At 32.6% G+C, this 15,490-nt stretch overlaps 1 protein-coding gene across 3 annotated transcripts in view; it reads left to right on the top strand.

Annotated features, from left to right (window-relative positions):
- Nucleotides 1-15,490, top strand: part of RNF19A (ring finger protein 19A, RBR E3 ubiquitin protein ligase) — a 44,949-nt gene that overhangs the window by 20,865 nt on the left and 8,594 nt on the right. For all 3 annotated transcript variants that reach the window (XM_014867361.3, XM_070481405.1, XM_014867362.3), the window contains exons 3-5: nt 7,526-7,734; nt 12,560-12,704; nt 13,383-13,545. In XM_014867361.3, the coding sequence (XP_014722847.1) occupies nt 7,526-7,734; nt 12,560-12,704; nt 13,383-13,545 (517 nt within the window). The remainder of the gene's footprint in view (nt 1-7,525; nt 7,735-12,559; nt 12,705-13,382; nt 13,546-15,490) is intronic.

Genomic DNA, 15,490 nt, shown 5'->3' with positions numbered 1-15,490 from the left:
CAGTAGTCTTACTACAAAGGACAAAGAAAACACGTCATGGAGATTACTCTTATTTATGTATTCTCGTTTATATTTGATTTATGCTGGCTCTCTAGATTGTTAAGAGCATATTTTATATACTTGATTATGTTATAGGTTTTATGGTTGTGTTATGTAGAAAACATCACCAAGTAACATAAAACTTATGTGTATACTTTGAAAACAGAATACTACATAAGCCCTCATTAAAAGTTACAGTTTTACTTACTATGAGCATGTACAGACCTGATTTTTAATCTCTATCCTATCATATTGTTATAAGGATTAAGATAGATCTTTGATGTTGCTACTTGCATAATTCCTAGCACACAGGAAGCTTTTAGTAGCTCTTACTTATCATTCCTCATCTCCATTTCTGGTTTTGTTTTTATTTTTTTAGCACAGTCATTCAAATATTTAATGCACCTATGTGCCAGGTACTGAAGATTTAATAATGAGCAAAAGATGAAAATCCCTTCCCTCTGGAACTTATTAAAATCTTTGGCTCCAAAGAGGGACATGTTTTATTTAAACTCCATTTATTTTTTAAATCTGGCATAAGGAATGTGGTAAACATCTGCTTGGCAGTTATTCATAGAAATGCTTAGCCAACAGTATGGTACCTTAGGCATGTATATAGTATTTAACCCCTTTCATTGTACAACACACTTGAAAGGCTTTTTTCCAGAAATGCTAGATGTGAAATTATGAATTTTTACTTTTGCTCTTGGTATTTATCAATATGGCTGTTCTTTGCGTCTGACATCAGTTTTACTTAAACATGTAATTTAACACAGTTTGAGAAATACTGCCTTAGCTTAGAGTAGAAAGAAAACCTGACCTGGTTTCTGTTTGAGATCTCTTAGGATTTCTGACCTAATATTCTTTCCACTCTTCTGAGAGCCAGGGCAGATTAAACTTGTTTAAAGGACAGCGTTTCTAAAAACTCTTCTTGAGAAGGGGCCTAGGAGGCCAAACCTGTTTGCTGTGATTTAACCAGGGTAAAGTTAGCCAGATCTCTTCTAGAATATGGCAGTCTACACGGATTCAGAGAAGAATCTGGCCTTGGCTGGGGAGAAGAATTGAGGTGAAGGATGTGTAGGAGGGGAAGCATAGAATGTGTCTTGGATAAAAATATCTGATTGCCTTCTGCCTCGGAGGCCTAGTTTGTACATTGTCTAGGCAGATAGCAAAAAGTTGGCATTTTAGTTCTGTCATTACTTGTTTCAGTTAGCTAAGACCATCCTTTTACAAGTACCCATTATCCCTGCCATCTCATGTGAGTACTTCTGACTTTGCTGGGAATCTTTGAATATACAGGAACATTTATTATATTAGAATATAATTGATGATTTAATGTCTGTGAGCCCCTCAAGGGCAAAAAAAGTATTTTTTTTTCTTTGTAACTGTAGGTCAACCACATGCTCAATAAGTATTGTTGAATGAACTGATCTGACTGTGTGCTGCTAACATAACTCATATAACTTAGGAACAGTTAATAAACCATTTTAAAGTAATGTGATCAACTGTAATCAGGTTTGTGTAGCTTCAAGCTGATACGCTGACATTTAAATGGCTCCAAATAATAACTTATTCTGGTGGAGGATACTATTCATAATGGATTAAAAAAATGGGGCTGGCCGTAGACTTAGGGGCTAAAGAATATGTATTTTTTGAATTCCAGTTAATATCCATATGACTCTCATTCCCCTCCTACGAAGAAGAGTTTTAGCCATAACTTGGCCATCTTTTCACATGCTGGAAATGCTTTTTAGGCTGATGTTTTAGAAATTTTATATAAAGGAGAGATCCAACTTTGATTTTCTCTGGAGGAAACAGTACATGTGACTTCGAAAACAGCAGGTTTTGTGTATGAGGAGCCATAATGAATAAACTATGTTTCAGGGGAAGTTGTAATTTATAACTAGTGATAAATATTACTATGTGTTAGAATAGACATTCATGAAAGTATTCTAAGAATACCTTTAGTTAAGAGTTTGCTCTTTTTAATTTATTCTTCCTAACCATAAAATTAATTTAGGTGTATTTTAACACCAAATAATTCAGTATATACTACTGCTACACCAAACATTGTTAATTGATACTAAGATTTTTAGTAGAGTTTTAGGGAATCAATAAAAATAACATTCTTCCCCTCACACCCTCATTAAGAACCAGGTTGATATATAAGACACAGGAGATATTTCAGCTTTCTCTTACTAATTAGTCGACTAAAGAATGTAGCTTTAGAAATTGCAGCCAAAAGAGCTTGCTAACACTCCACCCCTAAATTAGACGGACATCTCCAAATAGTCTGGGCAGTTCTCTACAACTGTAGGCCTCTCCTGCAACATGTAGTGGAAAGCAGATCAGAATGCTTCCTCTGTAGGAAAACAGATCCTGAAAGAGGGAACCAGGAAATGAGCCTCACTTTGCTAGGTCTTCTCCCAATTATATTAATCAAGTAAGTCACTCCTTTTCCACTGAACTGGTAGTTACTTCTTGCAAGTGGAAATATGAGCCTGTTGGTTTTGATATAGAACTTGACTTTTCCCCTTAACTGAGTCAAATAATTTTGATATTTCTGATTATATTTCCTTTGTTCTTTAAAGGTTGTGTTAAAACTTTGTGCTTTTGAAAAAAGTTTTCTTGGACTCCTGGATAACCTTTCTTCATTCTTTTTTCTCATCTTTTAATTAAAATTCTTATTTTTATGTCTTTCTTAGGATTGCATTTCATGTTAAGTATAGTTTGCTCTTCTTACTGTTCTTCATAAGGAATTTGCTCAAGGCAGAATGTACTATCCCTATTTCCTCAGTGTTACTGATAGGGTAATTTGTGGAACTCTGGTACTCTGAAACTCTCCAGGAAATAGATGTCGTGGTCAAATCATTCAAGAAGTAGTGTTTGCTATCTACTGAATGTTGGTATGTTAAAAATTCTTTTAGCAAATCCTATAGTAAAAAAACAAACAAAAAAGCAGTCTAATTTTGCTTAGCATTTTTCTAACTTGAGCATTGAATACTTTCTTAGTGTGGATCACCTGTTAATAACCCAGTGAACAGAAAACATTCCTGGAAAGACTGCCCTATTTCAGTCCCTTTATATCTTCTTCACTTTCTTCCTATTCTTCCACTCCTGCTAAGTAGGAATGTTTAAGCATTTCAAGTAGCTAGAGACTTTCAGCTGAAGAACAGAGATGGAAAGTAGGACTTAAGTTAAATGATGGATCATAGAAGGAAATGGAGTTCTTCCAAACCAAGTTTGGGTCTGAATATGCCAGAGATGTTTAGTTAACCAGTATTATTGTTCTCTCTCTGACATTCTGCTAAGCCTGGTTTTATTCCAAATAACACGTAATGCACCAGAGACTCCTGAAATTTTTCTTTCAAGCAAGTATTTTGTATTTAGGTTTACCATTTGCTTCCATTATAATTTGAGAACTGTTTTCCAATGGAAAATAAGTTTGGCTCCCACCCAATGAAAATCACCTTCAAGAGGCCTAACATTCCGTTTTCAAAATATGTGAATGCTAGGTACATTTAATTCCTTGATATGTTATAGAATGTGCTTAACAGTTATTATTAGGGCTGAATGTGTATGAACACAGAACACTTACATAGTAAACACTTAATCATTGTTAGCATAAGAAAAAACTACTAGACTAACTTTTACAGTCATCAAAATATATATTCATGAAAATATTTGGTTAGTATTATTAAAGATAATCTTGTTTTTCTTTGGAATTTTCACAGATTGAATAGACTTGAACGTTTAGTTCTGGGATAGGACATCTTAGCTTTTCCATTAAGAAAACGCAGAGAAGTAGCATAAAACAAGTTTCATGTACTTTATCTCTAACATTTGAGTACATGTGATGTGCCATGAACTAATTCTCTTTCCCTTTCTCCCTACTTTCCCTCACCTCTTTCTCTCTCCACACACACACACGTATTGTCTTATTTAAATGTCACAACTCTTTTTATTATATCCTAATTTTTGAGATGCATCAAAACCTACATTTTCACCAAATGCCAAGTGGCCAGATGTTGAATCAATATTCCTCCAAGGCCAAAGTCAAATATTACCAATCATGGTGTGATGAACTTCTGGGTTAGAAAAATAAATGTAAAATTTCATTTTAAAACATTATTGTTTTAATTAACAGTCACATATTAAATGTTTGACATCATAATGCAGGAATGATAATTACTATACATGTCAGCTGTTAATTTGCTCCTGATAATTCTGCGTATTTTAAAAATTCTAAATAGATAATAGATATTCACTGTCTATAAGGATCATTTCCAACAAGCTTAAGTCTTTAGACTTAAAACTATAAAGAATTTTCATCTTAAAGCAGTTTATGAAGCTGTTTTGAAGTTTGATTATTGAGAAGAAACTGTTTTTTGCATCCTCAGTTTTCTTGCCATACCCCTTCATGTTTTTATGGCTTTTGTGCCAGATTTTGGAACTTCACTGCCATGAAATTTTGAAATGGCAAAGTTAACATTCTGCTTTTAATTGTTCTTGTCAAGATATTATGCATTCCCTACTAGAACTATCTCTTAAAAGACTCATAGCCTAAATCGTTAATTAAAAATTGTCAGTTCTTAAAAGTTTTGTTTAGTGATATAGTAGTGTATTGAACAACCTTCTGCAAAGGTTAGAATTATGATATAACCTAATTTCTATTAATCTACCTAATATTTTTATAAATATTTATTTGCTCATAAAGGATATATTCCTCCTAAATTTATCTAGTTAAAACACTCTCAATGTTCGTATTATCAGTAAATCTGTTTCCCTATGTAATTATTTGCAAGTTCTTAAGTTTGTATCTAAATTTGACTTTTACAGTCAACACTAATAATTATTGCATTTTATTCTTGCAACACAATGTGTATGTTTATAGTTTAGTTGTCCAGTAAAATTTCACCATATAAAGCAATAAGATTTTTACTCTAAGTTATGCCTGGAATGCCTACCTATGTTTATTTTAAAATGGATGTTCAGATATTAATATGACATACGTTATGTTAATGTAGAAATGATGGTAACTTGTATGATCACATGTTCATATCAAGCACAAGTGCAGAGTACTCACAATGTCATTAAAGCTGTCATATGCTTATTTGGCTTTCTAAAGATCAAGGAGGCCAAAGCTGAAGCTGATTGTGGCTAAATAACTGAGGCCAAACCAAACTTCAGAGGATCCCTGTTTTATGTTTGGGAAAACTTAGTTGTAGGGAGATTATGTAACTTACATAAAACTATACAGCTAATAAGTGGTAGAAGTGGAATTTGGCCCAGGTAGCCTAAACTTTTCTTCTTCCTTTATAAATTGTGACTGATTTGAAAAATAGTTGGTTTTAGTGTTGTCCCCTGCATGCACACAGGTTTCCCCATTGTGTCCCTCCTTTTCCCTCCTTCTTTCAAGAAAAGGTAGGATAGAGAAGAGGTTTAGAAGAGAATGCAATTTCCTTTTCATTGACTATTTTAAAGACTGCTTTAGATTATAACTTGATAGAAAATATAGTGTAGAATCTTTGAAAGTTTTTTTCTTTTTATTGAGACTACAATGAATAAACTCTCAGGGAAATGAAACCTTGCTAAATTATCCTGTGTTGATTTAAATTACCTTTAATTCAATCATGTTTGAACATATTTATGATAGACAATGATAATTGGAGAATTGGTCTATCAGAAATAAAAGGGAATTTAAGATGTGAAATTTAAGTTTTAAGGGTGAGATACTAAGGGAGCAACAGGGCCAAAAAATGGAGGAACTTCCTGACTCTTAAAATTTTGCATAATTTAATAGATTATCTTGAAGTTTAATAAAAATGTCAGTTATGATTATTATTTAAAATTTTATTTTAATAATAGCCAGTAACAAGAGGAGCCCTGAAAACTCCCCTAAATTTCTAAGCAAAAGGAAATGTTTGATATTTCCTATACATAGGTAAGACTTGTTTGTTTCTCTTTCAAAGAGAACCAAAAAGCTCTAGACATTTTGTGTTTGAAAGTTTTATTGAGATAATTGTAGATTTGTGTGTAGCTGTAAGAAATAATTCAGAGAAATCCTGTGTGTCCTTCAAACACTTTGCCCCAGTGGTACCATTCTGCAAAGCTATAAAACAATATCACAACCAGGATATTGGTGTTAATACAATCTACTGATCTTATTCAAATTTCCCCAGTTTTACTTATACTTATTTGTGTGTGTGTGTGTGTGTGTCTTTAGTTATATACTATTTTATACTTGTAGGTTCATGTGTCCACCACCACAGTCAAGGTACTGTACAACAAAGATCTCTTATGTTCCTCTTTTATAAATACAGCCACCTCTCTCCTGCCCTGTCCCCTCCCCACCCCATCCCTAACCCCTGGCAACCACTAATCTGTTTTCCATTTCTAAAATTCTGTTTCAAAAATGTTATCTAAATGGAATCATACACCATGTAACTTTTCAAGATTGACTTTTTTCACTCAGCATAATTCCCCAGAGATTCATCCAAGTTGTTAAGTGTATCAATAGTTCCTTTTTGTTGTTGAGTAGTATTCTGTGGTATATAATGCCACCATAGTTTGTCTAACCATTCACTTGTCGAAGGACATCTGGGCTGTTTCCAGTTTTTGGCTATTGCAAATAAGCTGCTGTAAACATTTGTGTACAGGTTTTTGTGTGAACATAAGTTTTCATTTCTCTGGGATAAATGCCCAAGAGTGCACAGAATTTATTTTCACGGGGAAATTTTTAAAGTGCCAAAAATATTAACTCAGAGAATAAGTTATTAGGGCTAGTCACAAATCTGCTGTTCTCAATCTTTTATCTGAAGTAAAGAAACAAACTTCCTAATTGAAAAATTCAAGTTTGTGTACTTTTTGGTAGGAGATTGGCCCCAAAGACTACTTTTACCATGCGTCTTAGAAACAAAAATATGAGAATTTATGTATAAATAGAAGATAATCACAGTTTATAATGGCAGAGTTTGCCATTAACTGACAGGTATAATTGATCCGTATAGTCATTATATTTTTAGATGGATAATTTTTTAAATCTTTCTGATTTTGAAAGTAACAAGTAATTATAAAAATCAGAAGTGTATGAATATATAAAGAAGAAAATTAAAACTCTAATACCAGAAAAACTACTGTTAAGACTTTTGGTGTGTTTCTTTCTAGTCTTTTCTATGTGCATACAATACTGATTTAATAGCATTTTTATAAAACTGGGATTAAGCTATATATATAGTTTGGTATCCTAGTTAAAAGTTAAAAATTGAACTTAAAAGATTTTTAAACCATTTATATGTCTTCATTTCTGAACCGTTCATTTTTTCCCCATTTTTATATTGGTAAGATAGTGTTAGAGTTTATGGCCCTTTGCTCATGCATAAATAGAGAACTTTCAGGAATAGCATTTAAGATGGATAATTTTTTTACTTAGTGATTATCTCTTGTTTTACATCACATTTTAAGTCGTTTTTCTTGTTCTTTCAAGATATGCTGTGATAGCATTTGGATGTGCTAGCTGTCCAAAATTAACTTGTGGGCGAGAAGGCTGTGGAACAGAGTTTTGCTACCACTGTAAACAGATTTGGCATCCTAATCAGACCTGTGATGCTGCTCGACAAGAGAGAGCCCAGAGTTTACGTCTGAGGACTATACGTTCTTCATCCATTAGTTATAGTCAAGAGTCTGGAGCAGCAGGTATTTATGTCGAACTTTTTCTAATAAAATATTTGACAAAGAACACTAGTTATTTTAATAAAAATACAGTATTTAGTTCCTGTTATCACTTGTTCACCCTTCAGTTTTCAAAAGTGTTTTACATGTTAGTATTTCTGTCCCAGAAGCACTCATTCTTTCCTGTGGAAGAAAGTGGTATTGAGATTGGAAAGATTTTCTTTAAAAAAAAAAAGGAAAAAGGAAGTGTCATGATGATTTATATAACTGACTACTGAAGATGGTCCAAAACTGTTGTTTATAAAGATGTTTTATGTACAACTTAGCAAATATTTTTAGTAAAGTATTAATTTTGAATATATAACCTTTAGGTTGTTTCTAATTGTGTAAATATCACAAGGTTACAGATTTAAAACAGTACAGTCGGCCTTCCATATCCTAGTAGATTCCATATCTGCAGATACCGAGGGCCAACTAAGGGACTTGAGCATCATAGATTTTGGTATCCAAGCATACCTCAGGAAGACTGTATTTATTTTTGGAATCCTTTTCATTTACATGTTTTGTGAAACATATTTTTTATTTACAGATGTCTCATCCAATTCCAGGATCAAGGGTTCAAAATCATATCTTAGTAGGGACACTAACAACTTTGTGTCCTTTGACACAAACTAAGAACTTTGGCTAGAAATTTAAAAATTAACCTGAGGATCTATACATGAGCAATGTATGTATCTCATAAATGTCAAAATTAAAAAAAAAAATTTCTGAACATCTTAATGTTCTTTGAATAAAAGTTCCAAAAGTTAATATTTCACATTCATAGAATTTTCATTATTTATTGGGATTGCAATGAATTTTGGAAAAATATTCATTCACTTTCTCATTGATTGTAAAAGGGAAAAACTCAGAAAATACAGAAACTTATCAAGAAAATAATTCACATTCCTACCAGCAGCGTATTGAGATAGTCATGTACTTTATGCTACTAGAAAAAAAATCTTATTCAGCATTTAAAGTTGAATTTAAAATTAAGCACTTAAAATTAAATAAACTTTAAATTCAACTTTTAATGCTTTATATAATGTGCATGGATTTTCATGCTTGTTTGCTGATTGACTTCTGTTTCCTGAAAATTTGGGGTGAAACTCAAATATATTAATAATAATTTTTAGGTATGAGTCCAGAAGCAGTTCAGAGAGGACTTGAATATACCTAAACTGTCCCCTGTGGAGTCAGCTGTAGTTGTTGAGTGGCCCAGATGGAAGTGATGTCCCTCTTCTCTAAGTAGGGGATGGGCACACAGGACATAGACATGTAGAGTAAGAGAATGGACTCTGCAGTCAGACTCTCTGGATTCGAATCTCGGCTTCTCCACTTATTCTCTGTGTGACCATGAGCAAGTTACTTGCCTCATCTGTAAAATGAAGATACTTAGAATACTTATGTCCATAAAGTTGAAACATTTCTGGCTCAGAGTAAGTGTTCTGGCTGTATGAGGTAGTGAAACTTAGAGAAATCAGTCACCTGCTAGAGATTTACATATGTTTGGACCATCATTATAAAAAATGATTAAGAGATGACTTTTGTTACTAATTTTAAAATTATGATTTAGTTATCCAAATAAATGTTGGTCTTCCTCACAGGAGTCACTGTGAGAGATTGTATGTTTATTTCAGCAGTGCTCCCCTGGAATGCCTTATTGGTCATAACCTTTAGATCCTGATACATTCCCTTAATGTCAGTTTGATTTCTGGGATGACCAAAAACTCCTTTGGAGTTAAGTCTAACAACTAGAGTATCATACCAATCACTGGTATGGAGTGGATCCAAAGTAGGAGGTGACTATATGATCATGAGAGTGATTTGTTTTTATATTATATAAAGCACTTTGAAAGTAATTATGAAAGAAAAACTTCCCAAATGATTTGAGCCAAATAGTAGCATTGTTGGAATAAATATAGCCTCCCAAGGTGATTTTTAAAAAGTAACTTTATTTGGAATTTTTCCATGTTTGTTTAAAAATCTTATAGTTCAAAAATTTTACATGCGTTTTTACCTACAGTGCTCCAAAAATCAAAGCTCTCAGAACAAATGTTTATGTGATAGTTTCTTTTGATGTAATCTATAAAAAATTAAAACTTCAACTTGGGTTCTCACTGACTTGTGGGGAAAAAAGAGGAAAGGAAACTACCATCTAAAATGTTTTTATTAATTCCTATTCCAGATATCTTGGTATTTTTTGTCTCCCATTATCATAATACATTGAAAAATTGGCTGTGCTTTTAATAATAATAGCTTGGTGTAATAATAATTAGTTGGCTATTTCTTATAACTACTAGGGAATTTATGTACTTGGAGTTACATTTTAAATCAACTGCATATTTTTAATTTTTATCATATTTTCCCCCTTTATAAAAATATGCTTAATTGGCTCCCAACTCCTACCCCTAACTGCTAATAATACCAGCCCAAGAGATAACCACTGTTAACATTTTATTGTAAGTCCTTACAGGTAATATGGTAGAGGTAGGGGAGTTTTAAAACAAATTTTGAGAACATAGTATTTTGTAACCTATTGTTTTTTCTTAATGTAACAATGGCCCGTATTTTAACAGTAAATAGAGATGCAGTAGTCAAAAAAGACAAACTTTTGCCAAACACTTTAAATAGAAATGGGAAACCTTTTCTTTAATATAAAGGAGCTGTAGATTAATAGATGCTTGGGAATGGGGCATCAATTGACTGTCTAATCAGTAAAACAATTTTATTTAGGATTTTTGCATTTTGAGAATATTTTGAGAGAAATATATAATGTGCATAGTAAATTTTTTTTCTAATTTGTTGTTTTAAGAGACAAAGCAGACAAAACAGTCTTTTGTAGATAAATAAGTATACAGAGACTGAAAACGTGGGGACAGATATAAAAAAGAGACATATCAAAAATACATCGCTAATAGTGTTAATTCTCTAACATGTACTGTTGGCATATTAAAAGCCTAGTTTGTGTTTTTAGAACCATAAGAATAAATGGGGATGTCATCTTTTCAGTTTGTTCTGAAGATTGCATGTATCAGAGCAAAAGCCTGATTCTCTTTACTCCTGTCTCTAATTGAGATACTTACTACTTCAGTATACTCTGGAATGAGGAAGTTTATCAATTAATATGTCACTTAAACAGATACTATTAGCATTTCTTTAATTTGATGTAGTAGAAGTTATATCAGCTATAAAAGCCAGCTTTTTTCATTTATGCCCTAATGTTAAAAAATTTTTAATGCAGACTTTATGTTCTTTGGATCATTTTTAAATCATGACTTATGGGTATTTTTAATTTTTATATTCTAGTAATTGCCATTTGTCTTGGTTTGGCTGCATTAGAGTTATCAGTTTGCTCAAAATTGCTTGAATCGTTAAAACACTAATTGTGAGCATTGACCAATTCTTAAGTTAAAAAACAGCTTTGTCCCTAAAAGAAGCACTAAGGAAACCTGAATTCACTGATAAAGCACATGTAACATTTGACCTCAAAGTTTGTAGAAAGGAAGACAGAATATAGCTTAGTGCTTATCATCTAAGAAATTGGAACAAATACTTGAATTCAGTGGCTAACACTACATATCATTTTTTGTGTCTGTGTGTATTTAGAAAATATTGCTGGCTATTAGTAATAGTAAAATTATTACTGATTTCTGTTTAAATAGATGTCCAAGTCAACAATAGTTGTATAATTTGAGATAACTCTTATTCTGTGTCAGTGATTCCTAAAGTTATGTACCACTTGATTTTAACTTGGCACCTTTGTGCATTGTAACCATTACTATTCAAGAAGCATTCAACAATAGCATCTGAATAAATGAATAAAAAGGACAAAGATAAATTAAAAACAGTTATGAGCATAATCAATAAATGGTTGCTTTAGTTCTGAAACTATTTTTTGTTATTTGAGTGTTTATAACCATATAACCCTACCTTAACCTCTTACCTCCTCCTTTTTGTTCTGGGTACTGATTCTTTGCAAGGCCTATTTTCTATGAACTAAAATGCAAGGAAAAGGCTACTTTTCTAAAGATGTATGTATTGGTTTTTTTAATTTGTTTTGTTTTGTTTTGTTGAGGAAGATTAGCCCTGAGCTAACATCTGTTGCCAGTCTTCCTCTTTTTTTTTTGTATGTGAGCTGCCACCACAGCATGGCCACTGACAGACAAGTGGTGTAGGTCCACGCCTGGGAACCAAACCCAGGCTGCTGAAGAGGAGCATGCCAAACTTAACCATTAGGCCACCAGAGCTGGCCTTGTATTGTTATTTTTATATGCTTATAGTTGATGTTACTTTGAAGAGAAGGTAAACTGATAGTCCTTTGTATATAGTGCTTCAGATTAATATCAAATTGTCACTTCCTATTAGTGTTCATTCACTAAAGGAATAGTATATAGAATATCTACGTTTTAATTAAGTGGAGATGGTTAGGAAAGTTCTAGAACATGAAGTGGCACTCAGAGAAGGCAGCTATGGGGTAGGGACAAAAACAAACCTTACATAGTTCACAATTTATCTATGACTGTCCTTGGTTCTCCTTTCTCTTTTTATTATTTTGTTATTCTTTGTTCTCATTGTTCTGCTTCTGTGTTTGAAAAATGTTTACAATTTGAAAATTTAATGTAAAATGTTTCTTTTCTCAGAAGAGAAGAAAAAATGCTTTATATGGTAAAAATAGCAGGCTAAAGCTATCAGTTAACAAATATACATGTTAAGATTTTTTGGCAGTGCTACAATTGATTATCTACTAGAAATTGTAATTTTTAGACCAGTTTTACATACTGAACAGGTCTCTCTGTTTTCCTAATAGCTGATGATATAAAGCCATGTCCACGTTGTGCTGCTTATATAATAAAGATGAATGATGGGAGCTGTAATCACATGACATGTGCTGTCTGTGGTTGTGAGTTTTGCTGGTTGTGTATGAAAGAAATCTCAGATTTACATTATCTAAGGTAAGCTTATAGAAGCACCTATTTATATCTAAATGTAATTTTATATCGTAAGACCACAGTGGACTTTTTTTGGGAAAAAGTATTATCCTAAGCATTTTTAAACTTGGGGTTTATAAGATACTTAAAGGGATCTGTTTTATTCTAGTAACATAAATTTAAAAGGAACCAAATTATTGTGCTAGTCATTTGGGATTAATAACTAGTCAAAATTTGGAAATGGAGATTTCTTTTTTTGTTAAACTAGAAAGCTAGTATTTAAGACCCATGTAATTATGCTAGGCCATAAATATTTACATTAATTTTCTCATATATAAATTTCCTCATTTAGGCCACAAAGTGAACTCATGATTTAATCAGATAATTGTATGCCTAAAGCAGGGATAAAATAAGCACTTTTTGCATTAATTCACTCTTCAAAAACTAACCTAAGGTTTTGAGGCTAATGGAGGACTAGAGATAAATATTTAACCCGAATCCCAGTTATCAGTATCCTTTTAATATAATTTATGGTGGTTCCTACCTTGATTTTTGGCTTTTAATGAACTCAGAATTCAAAGAGTAAAAAAATAACTCATTCCTAAGTATGAGAAGTCTTCTTTTATAGTCATTGCTTTAATGTGATGTAATTTGTTATGATGTTTTGCAGCAGTTACTTTACATTATAATTTTTTCCATTAGTCCATCAGGATGTACTTTTTGGGGGAAGAAACCCTGGAGCCGAAAGAAGAAAATATTGTGGCAGCTGGGAACACTTGTTGGTGCTCCTGTAGGAATTGCTTTAATAGCTGGGATCGCTATCCCTGCAATGATTATTGGCATTCCTGTCTATGTGGGCCGTAAGGTAAAATGCATAATTCCTTGTTAGTTCATATCTTATCTTTAGGTTTCAGATTGATGATTCTTGCTTTGTTTTTGTCTTTTTTTAATTTATTTGTTTTGAAAGACAAATGTCATTTTTAGTATCTTCAGTATAAAACAATTACTATTTTTTTCATAAGAAATTTTCAGTGTTTGGTAAGCTGAACTTACCAAAAAGTATAAAAAGTAGACTTGCTTTAAAATTATCTGACTGAGAACTTTAGGACATTTGCCTTATAAACCAACTTTAAGTATAAAGTATTGAAGGATACGCATCTGACATTTTTCTCATGGGTATATCCTTGTAAAATCAGATCTACAAAAAGTTAACAGCTAAATAACACATGCCTTCAGGCAAAGAATAATTAGCCAGTTCCTGAATTATTTCCAACTTTAGTTCAAAGCACTTTTTTTCCGTCAGATTATTGCTCTTAGTAAATACACTATTTTGTAGATTATAACAATCTTGTGAAAGTCCAAATACCAATACTTACCACTGGCCAATGAGTGATGAATTATACTTCATTAGCTAAGCAAATAATTCTTTTTTGAAAGATTAAAGGGATAATTTATGAAGTGGCTAGGAAGTCGGCTGCTATCTAAATTAATAGAATGTCAGAATTGAGAAGTAACTTTAGAAATTATCTAATCCTAATCTTGTACCCAAGCAGGAAAAAGTGTAGGGATTCTTTAAAAAGGGAGCTCTAATGTTTGTTGAGCCCTGACTGTGTGGTAGGTGTTTTATGTACTTTGACTCATCTTAACCTCATAGCAACTTATGTGTTGGAATATTGAGGTTTAGGAAAGTTTGTGTAATTTATTTTCAGTTACACAGAAGCAGAACTGGGATTTAGACCTAGATGTACAAATTCTTTGTATAAGATCCCTGATAAATTTCAGTCTAGCCATTTGGGTACTTCATTGATGAGGAAACCACCAACTCATGAGGCAGCCCATTCTGTTGCCAGGTAGCTGTAATTGCTAGAAAATTCTTATGTTGAATCAGAATCTGTTTCCCTTTAAATTGTTTTATTTAGTTCTAGTTCTGACTTTTGGAACCAAACTCAAAACAAGGCTGATCCTCATCCTAATAACAGCAAAATTTTTTTATATTCAACACATATTACTTTTATAATCAGAAAAATAACAATACATCCTGTTTTTTAAAAATTGACATTTGAACCAAGGACAAACATAGATATTTATGAGCCAAATGTTCATTTTGGAAGGTTTTAAGTAACTAAACTTAAAGTCCCAAATGTAATATGTGATTATAATAATTTTTCATGTAGTTATCCAAAGCAAGGTTTTGCTCAAAACAAAACTGTTTAGTCAGATACTTAGAAGGAGAAGGGAAGGAGAGACTGTTGTATTGCACACACCTACAAATAATTTATAGAGAGATTATTTACCTCATTGTTCAAGTCTTAGGTGCAGTTACAAGTTTCCTTTTTTCAAACATATACCCAAAGGGTTGTAATTGCAAATTGATGAGTTATTTTTCCATTGAAACAGTGTTCTCTGTGGTGTGTAGGCACATACATTAGCCCAGGAAAACCTGCTAAGTTGATAAAATACCTAAAAGCTGAACCTTTATTTACAGTAACAAATAGAAAAGGTGGCACAAAGCAGTAAAACAGAAAAAATTAAGTTGGACTAGAAATAGTGGAATGATACCATCACTGTAATTAAACGTTGGTGCTTGAGGATGCAAAATTTTCTAGAAGACTCCTTTCTTCTGGCCTGCCTTTGCCAGTCTAATTTACCAGCTTTTAGGTTTGGCTTTTCTGTACTCCATTGCAAAGTTTTCCAGGCATGGGAGTGGGGAGGAGCAGGAATTAGCTACAACACTGAAGAATAATGAAAGGTACCTTGGGAAGGTCTGCCATCTCTGCCTGCATCTCTGCATACTATTTAAGGAAGTATAG

The sequence above is a fragment of the Equus asinus genome, chromosome 12 (assembly GCF_041296235.1).
Source record: "Equus asinus isolate D_3611 breed Donkey chromosome 12, EquAss-T2T_v2, whole genome shotgun sequence".
In the NCBI taxonomy this organism is placed as follows: domain Eukaryota; kingdom Metazoa; phylum Chordata; class Mammalia; order Perissodactyla; family Equidae; genus Equus; species Equus asinus.
This window is presented reverse-complemented; position numbering and strand designations above follow the sequence as displayed.